General features: G+C 38.9%; 1 protein-coding gene across 1 annotated transcript; it reads left to right on the plus strand.

Annotated features, from left to right (window-relative positions):
* Nucleotides 1-9,813: 9,813 nt before the first annotated feature.
* On the plus strand, nucleotides 9,814-13,770 carry LOC115772731 (uncharacterized). The gene is made up of 4 exons (XM_030719127.1): nucleotides 9,814-9,855; nucleotides 12,340-12,433; nucleotides 12,555-12,717; nucleotides 13,404-13,770. Exons 1-4 carry the CDS (start codon nucleotides 9,814-9,816, stop codon nucleotides 13,768-13,770), a joined length of 666 nt encoding a protein of 221 aa, XP_030574987.1.
* Nucleotides 13,771-14,441: the final 671 nt, after the last annotated feature.

Below are 14,441 nucleotides of genomic sequence, written 5' to 3' on the forward strand. Positions count from 1 at the left end.
AATCTGAGAAGTCATGAACTTCATGAACACATTTTCTGTTCATGAATACAAGTAAATAACTGTAAACTGTAATTTAATCAAAAAATAATAATGCGCTTTATTGAACAACAATGATAATTTTATTTTAAGATTAAAATATTTTAATTAAAGAGCTTGTGCATAGTGGTGGATTAGCCATTACAATAAACATAAAAAATAATTCTGGTAATTACCAAATTATCAATTTAGAGCAGTTGTGATTTGAACCTTAAACTAGGTGGTGTCTAATAAATTTAAGTACTGGATCTGCACATAACATGATGATAGTGTAGTTGAGTGTTATAAAATGTGTGTTTGTTTTTTTGGGGTGGGGGGGTTGGCATGAAAAGACTGAAATGCATGAACAGAGTTTTTTGTTTATGCATTAAAATGACTTTAAATGTGTTTATGCCATCTCTAAATATTGTTAGTATTTTCTTTTCTTTTTTGGTAACACTTTATAATACAGCCCGCGACAAAGGCTGTAAATACCCTATAAGTAAATTCTGGAAGTACCCTGTAATTACATGCAAGTACTTGTAACCTGTAAGTACCTGTAAGTTGGGTTAAGCCACTACATAATACAACCCGTGCCCTGAAAAGTACAGCATATTTATGACGTAAGATCGCAGAACAATTGTTGGGTTTTTTGGCTAAATTAACAAGAAATTATGCAGAACTTAAATTTACTTACAGGATACATCCCTGTAAAATACATATAATTACATGTAATTACAGGTTACTTACAGCCTTAGTCATGGGCTGTATTATGAAGCGTTATTCTTTTTTGTTGATCTTATTTTTTAAGAATAATATTAATCACTTTTAAATTGCATCATTATTGAAACTATCATTACTAAAGTACCGAAATAATTAGAATCTTAACATGAAAATTGTATACATACTTCTGATTACACTGCCTGTTGCAGTTACAAGCTACCGTCCAGATTCATGTGTCTAATATTAAAATATGAAGTTATCAGATCTATTAAAGAATGGCTGAATCGGGGGATTCCAACCTTATTGGCTTGTGACCTTGTACAGAAAAAGTAGTGTCTGGTTGGTTAGCAGTTTCACCAAAGACATGGATTCCCTCCAAGCTTCTGATGCCTTTATTTGAATCATTGCTTTGGGCTACAAATACTGATCAGGAAATACACATATTTAACAAATAAAAAAAAAAAAAAAAAAAAAAAATTTTTAAATGCTTTAAGACTTAAAATCATATTTTATTACTTTTTTAATTGTCATATTATGTAGCAGAAGTTTTTCTTTTCTTTTTCTTCCATACCTCATTAATCATCTCATTACTACACAAATTTGTCACATGATCCTTTTAGGAAGGCAAGATCTCACAGCTGTATTTATCTAACTACTCTTCAGTTCTCTATTGATCTGTTTTCACCTTGACATACTACACCTTCACTTGGTGCTCGACTCTTGCCTGTGATCTCCCCACAGGTTTAATGCAAGCCGAGTTAAGCACCTCTGTAGTCAAAACACATGGGGTTTATTTGTGAAAAGTTGATACTTACAGCTGATATCTTATCAACTCCCCCACAACTATTTCTGTATGCATGTGTTACACTAAAAGTGGAAATAGACCATTTCTTTGCTCCAAGCTATCATTATAAACTAAATATTGATAGCACAATGGATAGGCTCCAGCCCCCCACAATCCTGAAAAAGAGAAGTTAATATTTATTTTCTAGTGGTTTATGTCACAGAAGAACACTGGAAAAAATTGATAGAGGTGTTCCTGATCTAGAGCAGGATGTGAAATGTTATCTTATCTGAATAGATATTCAGTCCCAACATAGCTCAAATGTTCCAAGTCTTACAGTGAAGGACATTTGTGGCCAGACCCATGTGCTTTGATCAACAGACAAATATTAAGAAAGTTGCTTGTGAAAACCTCTTGAGATAAACATTTGCTGTCAAATATCAACTCAGACATTGTGTTGTACAACAATGTAAGTTCAAAAATAAGTAAACTGCAATTATTCTTAACTGGAATTTCTCCTAAATTTGCTCTGTTGTTTCACAGCAAGAAGGTCCTGGGTTCCGTCCCACAAGCACAGCAGCAAATCTACAACAGAAAGGCAGAAAAAGAAAAGAATCAAGGTGTTGCAATGGCCCAGTCCAAGTTCAGACCTCAACCTGATTGAAATGCTGTGGTGGGACTTTAAGAAAGCTGTGCATGAACAAATGCAAACAAACCTCAATGAACTGAAGCAATGTTATAAACAAGAGTGGGCCAAGTGGAGACAACATCTGCCAACACTAAAATCAATTCGGTAATGAACACCAATTTACACTCTAATATAAACAGGTTTGAATATTTTTAATACTAATAAAAAAAAATGAAATCTCCAGACCCTCTGTTTTAGACTCCAATTTGTAGTCGGGTGAATCTTGCTTGTTTACTGCAAAAACTTGTTTACTAAGTTTTTGTTCTTTAGTGCTCTGGATAAAATCCTTGAAATATGCCCCATTAATCATCTGTGGAGAGATCTGATGATGACATTTCAGATGTTTTTCATCCAATCGGCTTGAGAATATATTCTAGGAAGAATGGAATAAACTACCCAGATTGAGATGTGCAAGACTTGTAGAGATTTACCCCAAAATACTCAATACTGTTGTTTCTTGTGCTTTTGGTTGAAGTTGAAGCCTTTAGTTCAAATATAATACAAAAGCAAGTGTAGGATTTAGGCATGTGTTTCTCTCCAGAAATAGCATGGCAATTCAGATGAGTGAGAGGGAGCTCAAGGATCGATATGCTCCAAGGCCAAACTCTAGTAGAAATAGACTGGGACTATGTGGGGCCTTGGAAGTTGGGGCAGCCATTCTATGGATGAATTTTACACCTCAGGTGGCACGCCATATTTACCCAGAGGGCAGATGCTTTAATACAAACAAGTTATGTTGTCAGCAGCTATTTAGTAAAGTTGATGGAAAGAATCAAATTAGCAGCTGGCTGCTGTGACAAACACTTCAATGTTGTTAGTTTAAATTTTCAAAAAGTGAAATACATTAAAAGTCAATTTGCAATGACATTCCAAATAATCTAACAAATATCTACAGAACCCCACAAAGGACATGGGGGGAAAAAATGCACTTTTGTGAGATAAGTTAAGTTTTTAACTTAAGGCTATTACGCTTTATACAGTAGTAGTCACTCTCACACCCTCACTCCTCTCAGTCTTCACCTTTCTCCACCCACCCCGACCCCGCAATGTCTAGTACTTTACAAGATCAGCAGGACTCTAAGAGCCTTCATCATGAAGAAGAAGAAGAAACAGCCTTTATTGTCCCACAGAGGGGAAATTTGGGTGTAACAGCAGCCGCAGTTATTATAAATATAAGTAAAAATATAATAATTCACACTATTAAGAAAAGAATATAAATATATATATAAAATCAACAAACAAGATTAACCTTAATACTACTAATAATAACACTATATACAATGTACATGATGTGCCTGTGTGTTGAACCTTAACAGGCCGGACTATTTACAGTATATTATATATTATCCTACATTGTGTAGGCTATTGTGGTTTTTGTTGGGAGCAGTGATGGTTATAAAGTCTTACAGCTGCTGGGAGGAAGGATCTACGATAACGCTCCTTTGTGCATTTAGGATGCAGCAGTCTGCATCCAATGGGGATGTGGAAAACAATAGAGGCCATCAAGTGTGGGATTTACCAAGGAGATGCTCTGTCCCCACTGCTGTTCTGCATAGGCCTGAGCCCCCTCAGCCAGATCATGAACAAGACTGCCCACAGATACCGACTACGGAATGGAGCAAACATGAGCCACCTCCTCTACATGGACGGTATCAAGTTGTATGCCAGGAGTGAATAAGATATCAATTCACTGATCATCACCAGTGGGATCTACAGAAATGGCACTGGAATGTCATTCGGACTGGAGAAGTGCAGTCGGATGGTAACAAAGAGAACGAACATAGTCAGAACTGAGAGGACTGCACTACCAGAAGACAACATTGCAGATGCTGAAGACAGTTATAAGTGCCTTGGAATCCCACAGGCAAATGGAACCATGAAGAGGCCACTAGAAAAGCTGCAATTGCCAAGTACCTGCAGAGAATAAGGAAAGTCCTGAGGAATCAGCTGAATGGGAAGAACAAGATCCAGGCAATCAACACCTATGCCCCACCAGTCGTCAGATACCCTGCTAGGATAATAAGTTGGCCAAAGGAGGAGATAGAAGCCACTGACATCAAAACAAGAAAGCTCCTTACCATGCATGGAGGGTTTCATCCCAAATCCAACACCCTGACACTGTACACTAAGGAGGCTGAGGATTAGTGAGTGTCAGAACCACTATCCAGGATGAAACAACAAAGATCTGTGAATACATCAGGAAGATTAACACAGCTGATCATGTGCTTAGTAAATACCTCAGGAAGCAGATATTGAAAAATTCTACCAACGGCTGGACAAAGCTGGACTGGCAGACAGCACAGAAGCACTAATCATGGCAGCACAGGAGCAAGCTCTAAGCACAAGTCCGATAGAGGTTGGGGTCTACAACGCCAGGCAAGACCCCAGGTGTAGGTTGTGCAGAGATGCCCCTGAGACAATCCAGCACATAACAGCAGGGTGCAGGATGCTACATGCATACATGGAATGCTATAACCAAGTGGCTGGCATAGTATACAGGAACATCTGTGCTGAGTATGGCCTGGAAATCCCAAGGTCAATATGGGATACCTCCCCAAAGGTGGTTAAGAATTACCGAGCTAAGATCCCATGGGACTTCCAGATATAGATGGACAAACTGGACATAGCAATGATGGACAAGTAGAGGAAAACAGCCATAGAGATAGATGTAGCAATGCTGCACTGTGACAACACGAGAAGCTGGAGAAATACCAAGGGCTGAGAGAAGAACTAAAGAGGAAGGTGGAGGCAACAGTGGTCCACATGATAATTGGAACACTCAGGGCAGTGACCCCCAAACTGGGAGAGTGGTTCCAGCAGATTCCAGGAACGACATTCAAGATCTCAGTGCAGAAGAGCGCAGTCCTGGGAACAGCTAAGATACTGTGCAGGACCTCCAAGCTCCCAGGCCTTTATTTATTTATTTATCAACATCTTCCCTGCATGTCTAATCTTGTTTCAGTCTTGTTACAAGATTGCTCATCTTGAATTTTAATATTATGTTTTAGTAATTTGCAATACATTAAAAAAAATATCACAAAACTAATGAATCTATCCCTGTAACCTGTGTAAGAAAAGCCAGATGATTTATCACTCTGTGAAAAAGAGCTCAAGTGTTGTCCAAAATCTATTAAACATCTGTAAACCTCCTATCTGCTGTGCATGACATTTACTGTATTCAAAATATAGTGTTTTGCTGCAGTGAAAAAGTCAGTTGGACACCAAATCTTCAGCTCAAATTATTCCCCAAGAAAAGCACCACCCACTTGAGTTTGAGTAATATTTGCAAAAAATATATATTTTTTATAGAAATGAACTGGCTTGGGGCTGAATGACATAGACAGGATGGGGAAGTCAGAAACATTAATAAAGCTTGCAATTAGAAATATAAACACTATTTGCAGTGGATTTTTGCTGCAGATGTGATTGATTGAGGCAATTTTGGTTGTGAGTTCACTCTTGGGCTTCTGGGCTGGTTTCAGCATTAGTTCCAGGATATACTGCAGTAAGAAGGCTCATGATATACGGACAATCTTGATTCAGCTGTCATAGTTATTTCTGGGGGTGCAGGCAAAGCAACAAATCACGGACATTAATTGTTACTGTATTTATATTTTTCAAACTGCTGGGAGACTTTGACCATGAATGGCCATTTTTAAGCACTGCTCAAAACTGCTAATTTCATAACAGATTTTATTTGGACTGGATGGATGGATTTTATTTGCCAGTGTACACCCACAGAAAAAATGTTGTCCACCATGCAGTGTATCGATCATTGGGCAGCTGACCTGGAGAGAAGAAATCTATAATTTACCTTTATAGACCTTTCTAAAGTTTCCAATACATGTTTACTTTGCTTATATACTGGAATTTTTCTCCTGCAGTCCAAAGACATGCTAGGGTAACTAGTGATTCTTTAAGTGTGGATGTGAGGATGAATGCTTGTAGGTACTGTAGATTGATGACATGTCCAGAGTGTCCCGCCTCATACAATGTCAGCTAGGGTGAACGGGCTTCAGAAAAATTAAAAAAACCTCATATAAAGTACAGCAAATATGGAAATTGTGCAATGCCAATGACTACTTTACTGTCCACCTGGGCATTAATGATAGCCATTTTGTAGGTGTAAAACAAATAACTGATCATCTGCAAAACAATGGTTTATATGAAGAGTTTCAGAAGGGATTCAGAATTCATCACAGCACAGAAGCAACAGTGAAGGTATTAGTGAAGGTTACAAATGATCTTCTTATGGCCTCCAGCAGTGGACTGATACGTGCTTGTCCTGCTTGGAGATTGATTGGAGAATGATGAGTATTAAAAAATACTACACAGTGGTTTGAATTATATCTATTTAATAGACTCCAAATTGTTCATGTAAATGGGGAGTCATCTTCACACGCTAAGATTAATTAGGGAGCTCCACAGGGTTCTGTACTAGGACCAGTTCTATTTACATTGTACATGTTCCCTTTGAGGTAGCATTATTAGAAGCATAGATACATTTTCATTGCTATGCAGATATATCCAGCTTTATCTATCCATGAAGCCAGATGACACACACACACACACACACACACACACACACACACACACACACACACACACACACACACACACACACACACACACACACCAATTAGTTAAAGTGCAGGAATGTCTTAAAGACATAAAGATCTGGATGATCTCTAATTTCCTACTTCCAAATTCAGATAAAACTGAGGTTATTGTACTTGGTCCTACAAACTGTAGAAACATGGCTTCTAACCAGATACTTACTCTGGCTGGCATTACTTTGGCCACCGGTAAACACTGTGAGGAATCTTGGAGTCATTTTTTTTGACCAGGATATGTCCTTCAATGCATATATTAAACAAAACAAATGCTTTCTCGCATTTGCGCAATATCTCTAAAATTAGAAACATCCTGTCTCAGAGTGGTGCTGAAAAACTAGAAATAGAAATAGAAATGAAAAGCTTTTATCATCAGTCATCAAACACGGAGTATGACAAAAGTGTAGCAGCTGCCACAGTCCAGTGCCTTTTCTTTATAAAACCAAAACAAGAAGATAAATGCTGTAAAACCAGCATTTATATACTACAAAAACATACTACAAAGAGCAAGAGTATAAATATCAAAGAAAGCAAGGACTTACAAGGAAATAAATAAATGTAACAAATAATCAAAATGTACCAAATACTGCACAGATGCCAGTTACTGCACACAGAAAAGTATGTACCAGATAATATATTGGATGTATTAAATATAGAATAGGGTTGAGGGAAATAATCAGAATCAGAATACTTTATTGATCCCAGAGGGAAATTTCTGTTGTTACAGCTGCAACTGTTTCATTTAAATGAGTAAACCAAAAACACAATATCATACACTAAAGGCATAAAAATACAAAGACTAAAGAGATAATCTGACTATATACATATCTAAATCTATACACATATGAAACTTGTGAGTGCTAAAAAAAAAATTCTTTTAAACAGGTGTCATTATATATATGCACAGTCTTTTTTTTTTGTACAATGTATATGGAAATTTAAACAATTTTATGTACAATTGCAGGCACACATACCGAATGAATACTGATAAATGAATACTGATAAATGAATGACACTGATGAACCACAATGTCACCTATTAAGGGAGGAGTTATAGAGTCTGATGGTCACAGGTAGAAATGACCTCCTGTGGCGCTCTGTGGTGCATTTTGGTGGGATGAGTCTTGCACTGAATGTGCTCCTGTGTCCCATCACTGTGTTGTAGAGTGGGTGGGAGCCATTGTTCATAATGGCCTGCAGCTTAGACAGCATCCTCCTCTCCGACACTGCCATAAGCGAATCCAGCTCCACTCCCACCACATCACTGGCTTTGTGGATCAGTTTATTGAGTCTGTTGGCGTCTGCCGCCCTCAGTCTGCTGCCTGCAGCATGTAACAGCATAGAGGATGGCACTCGCCACCACAGACTCATAGAAGATCCTGAGCATAGTCCGGCAGATATTGAAGGACCTCAGGCATCTCAGAAAATAGAGACGACTTTGGCCCTTCCTGTATAGGGCATCAGTGTTCTTAGCCCAGTCCAGTCCAAATAAATGTGCCAGATATTTACACAGCAAACAGTGTGTCTGTGAGTGGTCAAACAATGAACAGTCTAGAGTCAAATATAAAATCCTTCTTTTCAATATACAAGATCTTGAATAATCAGGCCTCATCTTATCTTAAAGACCTCGTAGCACTGTATCACCCCAATAGAGCATTTTATGCACAGACTGCTGGCTTACTTGTGGTTCCTAGGGTATTTAAAAGTAGAATGAGAGGCAGAGCCTTTAGCTTTTAGACCCCTCATTTGTGGAAACAGCTCCCAGTTTGGATTCAAGAGACAGACACCCCCTCTACTTTTAAGATTAGGCTTATAACTTTCCTTTTTGATCAAGCTTATAATTAGGGCTGGATCAGGTGACTCTGAGGGGTCTTTACCTACAATACAAAGCGCCTTGTTGTGATTTGGCGCTATATAAATTGAACTGAACTGAATCAAATTGAATCCTCCCTTATGTTGCAATAAGGCCAGGTTGCTGGGGTCTTACCATGATTCACTGAGTGTTAATTCTTCACTGATATCTTTTCACCCTGTGTTTGTACACTACTCTGCATTTAATCATTAGTTATTATTAATCTCTGTGTCAAGGATCAGCTGTGTGGCAGGCAGGAAGGAGGACCCCAACGCAGGATACGCCAGACAGAGGAAAGATATAAACTCAGCTTTATTCGGCAGAGCTAAACAAAAGGCAGGACTGGGCAGGACCAGTGGCAAAACATGCAGAACAAAATTAACTCCACTTGACCTCCAGAAAACAGGGGAAACTGACACTGGCACACAGCATGGCAACCGAAGACCAGGACAATGAGATGACGACGTAACAACAGGCACTGGAAACACGGGACTTAAATACACAGGAGGGCTAATGAGGGAGGTGGAAACAGGTGGTAACACAGGTGACGCTAATAACACTGACGAGACCAGGGGAAGCAAAACTGAACACAGTAGACAGGGACTGGACGACTATCAAAATAAAACAGGAAGTAAGACGATGGAACAGAGACACAGACCTGACACAGAATACAGGGAGAACTCCAGGGACTAGAAATAACAATTAAACCTCACAACCAAAAGAAACCCAGAACAGAACAGACAAAATGAAGCAAAACAAAAAACACACGGGGTCCAAAGGACCCCGGACCATGACACACTGGCTCTCTTTCATAATGTGTCTTTTGTCCTGTATCCCTTTCCTCATCCCCAACTGGTCCTGGCAGATGGATAACAATAACCCTCCCTGAGCCTGGTTCTACCAGACATTTCTTCCTGTTAAAAGGAAGATTTTCCTTCCTACAGCTACCAAGTGCTTGCTCATAGGGGTCGTCTCATTCTGCCCTGTGACCAGGACCCAGATAAGCTGAAGAAGATGGAAGGATGGACGGATGGACGAACGGACGGATGGACAGACGGAGCACCTTGAGGCAACTGTTGCTGTTAATTGTGCAAAGTGAACTGAATTGAATTGAATTGAATTGAAACAATGCCACGTAGATGTCCCTTTACTGTGCAGACCTGTCTGTCCTAAGCACTGAGGTGAGTGGTGTTGTGATTTGGCTATATAAATAAAATGTAACTGAACAGTGAATGTATAGTCTTTATTGGTGTTTGTTAAAAATTGCTAAATGTAAATATTGAATAAACAATGAGAGAACATTGCTTTTCACGAAAATACCATACTTATGTGAACACCGAAACTACTGCTCATTTGAAATGAGGTCTTTTCAAGTTGTTAACCTAGCTACAATTGTCAGTGAGATCTTAAGCAGTTTTATGCAAACTTTAACAAAGACAAGAAGTTTCATTTTCACAGTTCCTCTCTATTTTTTCTTTCTCACTACAGGAACTTGCAGGTCCCTCTGACCTGGAGGCCCCCATAACCTTGAAGTTGTAAGAACAGAGGGAGTCAGTTCTGCTTAATTTTTTTCTTTAGCTCATACAGGGTAGGAAGGATTAAATGTACACTATGTCTTTAAAAGGCGGCAAATACGGTGACTTTGTGTCTTTCCTTACACGGGAACGGCTTGTGCCTTGTCTCCTTGTCTCACATTAGCTCTAGTATTGAAAAGCCAGCAATAGAAGAACCATCTATTGATACATCGCTATAGAAACCCACTGATAACTGAGATAAAACAGCAATTGAAGTAACAGATAATAGTTTTAACAGTTACTGCAATAAAAAGACTATAAAAGCAATTTTTTAGCTTCTGCTTCTGCTTACAATAAGTTGGTAAAATGTTTAATGAATATGTATGTTTCAATAATGTATATGTTGTCCCACACCAACATCCTGTTTGTTTACATTTAACTCACTCACTCACTCCATAGAGACAGACCTTATCTTCTTTGCATTCCTGTCCAGAATTTTCAAAGTGTGGTTACTGAGAGGACATTTGAAATTTGAAATAATCTTCTTTGTTCACGTTTTCTCTTAAACATAACTGAGATCAATTTAACATAAATATCAGATTGTGACCATTTTCTCATACTTCCTAAATTCAGCTCCTGTGAAATAGCCTTTCTCTCATCTCAGCCCAGTTTCAGAGACTCCAGTGCCCTGCATTGATTTTTGTTTGTATGAACAAAGAGAAATGATTCTTGAGCTAGTGGTAAGATTCAGAAGAAAGTTGATATAATTATAAATAAGTCATATAAGTTTATACTTCTTCGTACTCCCTTTCGTGCATAAAATTGAGTTACTTATATGCAGATGATTAATATACTGGATATTTTGTTTGGTTGAATGTCCATATACGCCAATTGTATTTATTCTTTTCAGTGGTTGAAACATCATTTCATTCATTTCATTTCATTTATTCATTTATATAGCGCTTAACACAACCGACAAGGCGACCTGTTCAGGGTGTACCCTGCCTCTCGCCCTATGACAGCTGGGATAGGCTCCAGCCCCCCCGCGACCCTGAACAGGATGTGCAGAAGCGAATGGATGGATGGATGGATGGATGGATGGATGGATGGATGGATAATATTACATCACAAAAGACAAAAACAAGATCATTCCATTACATGGTATTAAAAGCCTGTTTAAACAAATAAGTCTTAAGTTTAGATTTAAAAATTTTCAGATCAGAAATAAGTCGAAAATCTAAAGGAAGGCTGTTCCATAGTCGGGGTGCGGCCACTGAAAAGGCCCGATCGCCCCAATGCTTTAACCTGGTTCTCGGGACATCTAGTAAAAGACGATTAGAAGACCTCAAAGATCTCTCATATACAGCAAAAGTTAAAAGATCTGATAAGTACAGTGGGGCTAATCCATTCAACACTTTAAAAACAAACAACAAGATTTTAAAATGAATTCTATGATGAACAGGAAGCCAATGGAGATTGAACTAAACTTAAATAACTCACTTACTTATAAAACTTATCTAATTTATATAATTATATCTGTCGAAGTCTGCACAATTATCAAATGATTAAATGATTAAATTTAAGTCTCAACTCTATTTTAATCCCTCTTCTTCTGTTACTCTCAAAATGGTCTGAATCATTTGTCTTACACTGATTTATTCTTTTGCACCTTTTGAGCTAAGGAAGTGTTTCTGAGAAACATGTCAGAATTCACTAATCTCCAAACAAGAAGATGATTTATTATGAGCAACATTTTCCTCTGGGAAGTGCTTTGTTGTGTTTGTTGTTTTTATGTTTGCATATATCTCCCTTTAAATGTGACCCTGTAGCTACAACTCTAATATCAATCCTTGGTTTTTGTTGTGATAATTGGTCTTTGTCCTCCTTCCAGATGCAAATGCAGATACAGCTTGTTATTCATTCAAGCAACATATTTGAAATTCTTTAAAGCAAATAAAACAACTTTTTAAAAAAAGTATCAAATTACAGAGCTCATTATTTAACTTTGCAGCCCACAGATTTCATATTTTTATGCTTTCAGTTTTCATACAAGCAGGAGTCTAACTTCTTCCGTAGCTTGTTTCCCTCCAAAAGAATATGTCAGTACAGTAACGAAGTATTTGTACTTTGTTACTTCCCACTTCTGGCCAGAGAGTGAAAGATTTGGATATACAAATTATTGGCATATTTAGGAGAGACTCCATCCAACCCCTTCACTGCCATTTCTGCTGCAGAGATTATTTAAGTAAAACAACTCCAGCACAAGTTTACAGCATTCAGATAACTTTGGCTTTCCCTTCGTCACTACGGATGTCAGATTCCTCAGAACTGTGATGCTACATATGTCATTCTTGAGACTGCACCAGACAAAGAGAGTGCATCTGACTTTACCTGGCTCCCTATAAGAAACCAAAAGACAGATGAGCGGGAGCAAGTAAAGATTCAGTTTGACTTGACAGTCTGCATTTCAAACCTGTTTGGCAACTATAACAATGTACTTCAGTTTGCACAGACTCTGGAGATGTACAGGTGAGTACAGCAACACCACCACAAGCTACAGTGACAAAACTGTGCTACAACAACTTCTGTGCAACCTTTGCTGTTAATTGTAGAGTTCCTGGATTTCCTCATAGTGGTGTTTCTACTACTGTATTCTAGAGTGGAGGATAAGATTGACTAGCTTAACTTCAGATTCTTTGACATGGTCTCCAAAGTAAATCTTTTTTAGTATTAGAAGTTTCAAAATGTTGTACTTTTAGGGCAGCAGGCACTGATGGCTGTTGAGAGTGCATCTGTAGGTGTGGTTCATAGACTGTATATAAAAGATGGACGTATGCACAGTTTTGTCACCCATGTTTATTTTTTTTTTTTTTTCTAGATCCAAAACACACCACATTTGGCTGAGGTAGTTGTGTCTGTGTTGGCACAACTGTCAATCAAAACACCTTGCCCCTAACATTACGCCCACCAGTATCTAAACTATCCATAAAGACCCAAACTGTTTGCGTTGGTCTCTGTAAACTTCCTTTATAGTGCTGTGTAAATGTTCTCATTTTGTTGGATGCATGCTTGAACTAAGGAACCTTTCTATGACAAATTTGTTCATTTCTCTGTGTGATGTGAATTTATTTATTGTGCTATAAGTACAATAAATCACAAAAGCATCAGCGAACTAATGAATTATAAGAAGTTTCAGCCTTTAATCTTTGCTCCAGGTTGCTGGGTGTGAACCGAGTGGCGATCTATAACACAAGCTGTGGTCCAGAGCTTGACCACCTGTTGCAGAGTTACAGCCAGGAGGGGTTTGTGGAAATGGTTGCTTGGCCCATTGACAAGCATCTGAATCCATCTCGTGGCTGGTATTTCTCACGGCAAGGAGGGGATCTGCACTACTTTGGCCAGCTGACCACGCATAATGAGTGCATTTACAGATCAATGGAGCATTCACACTACGTCCTGTTGAATGACACTGATGAGATTGTAATGCCGTACCAACACAACAGCCTGATGTCTCTGATCTCTGCACACATCTACCAATATAGAAGTGTAGCAAAAGTCATATGTGAAAAGAGAGCCAGTTGAAAAGCAGCTTGTGTATTTTCCATGATTTCAGCAAAACTTTAAGACTCTGCACACACTTGCAGATTTATTTACATGTTTACAAATCTGTGCAGCACAGTGGCATGGTGGTTAGAACTGCTGCATCACAGTTAGAATGACATCTAGAAGGTCTGGGTTTGAGTCCACCTTGGCCCGGACCTCTCGCTGTGTGGAGTTTGCATGTTCTCCCTGTGTCTGCGTGGATTTCCTCCCACAGTCCATAGACATCCAGTTACTGGGGTTAGGTTAATTGGTCACTCTAAATTGCCCATAGTTGTGAACGTGAGTAGGAATGGTTATCTTTCTCTCTGTGTTAGCCCTGCGACAGGCTGGCGACCTGTACAGGATGTACCCTGCCTCTCGCTCCAGCCCCCCCCCCCCCCCCCCCCCCCCCGCAACCCTGAAAAGAGAATAGATGGATGGATGGATGGTTTACAAATCCTAATAGGTACACACATGGATCTGAACATGCACACACAAGCCTCCACACAGATCACAATACACACACACACAGATTGAGTTACCCACCCACAAACCTCCACACAGATCTGTCCTGGGCTGGTGGCCCAGTGTTTTGAGTTCTTTTGTGAAGTTCTGTTTTGTTGTATTGTTCGGGTTGTGTTTCTTAGTTTTTCTCACTGTTTAGGTTCTCT

The sequence above is a fragment of the Archocentrus centrarchus genome, chromosome 22 (genome assembly GCF_007364275.1).
Source record: "Archocentrus centrarchus isolate MPI-CPG fArcCen1 chromosome 22, fArcCen1, whole genome shotgun sequence".
NCBI lineage: Eukaryota > Metazoa > Chordata > Actinopteri > Cichliformes > Cichlidae > Archocentrus > Archocentrus centrarchus.

What these genes read in the sequence shown, in the direction of transcription:
- LOC115772731 (XM_030719127.1), top strand. Translation starts at nt 9,814, where the DNA reads ATGTCCCTTTACTGTGCAGACCTGTCTGTCCTAAGCACTGAG. An exon ending in TGTCTGTCCTAAGCACTGAG is followed by an intron (nt 9,856 to 12,339) that starts GTGAGTGGTGTT and finishes ACTTCTGGCCAG; the next exon opens with AGAGTGAAAGATTTGGATAT. An exon ending in CAGACTCTGGAGATGTACAG is followed by an intron (nt 12,718 to 13,403) that starts GTGAGTACAGCA and finishes TCTTTGCTCCAG; the next exon opens with GTTGCTGGGTGTGAACCGAG.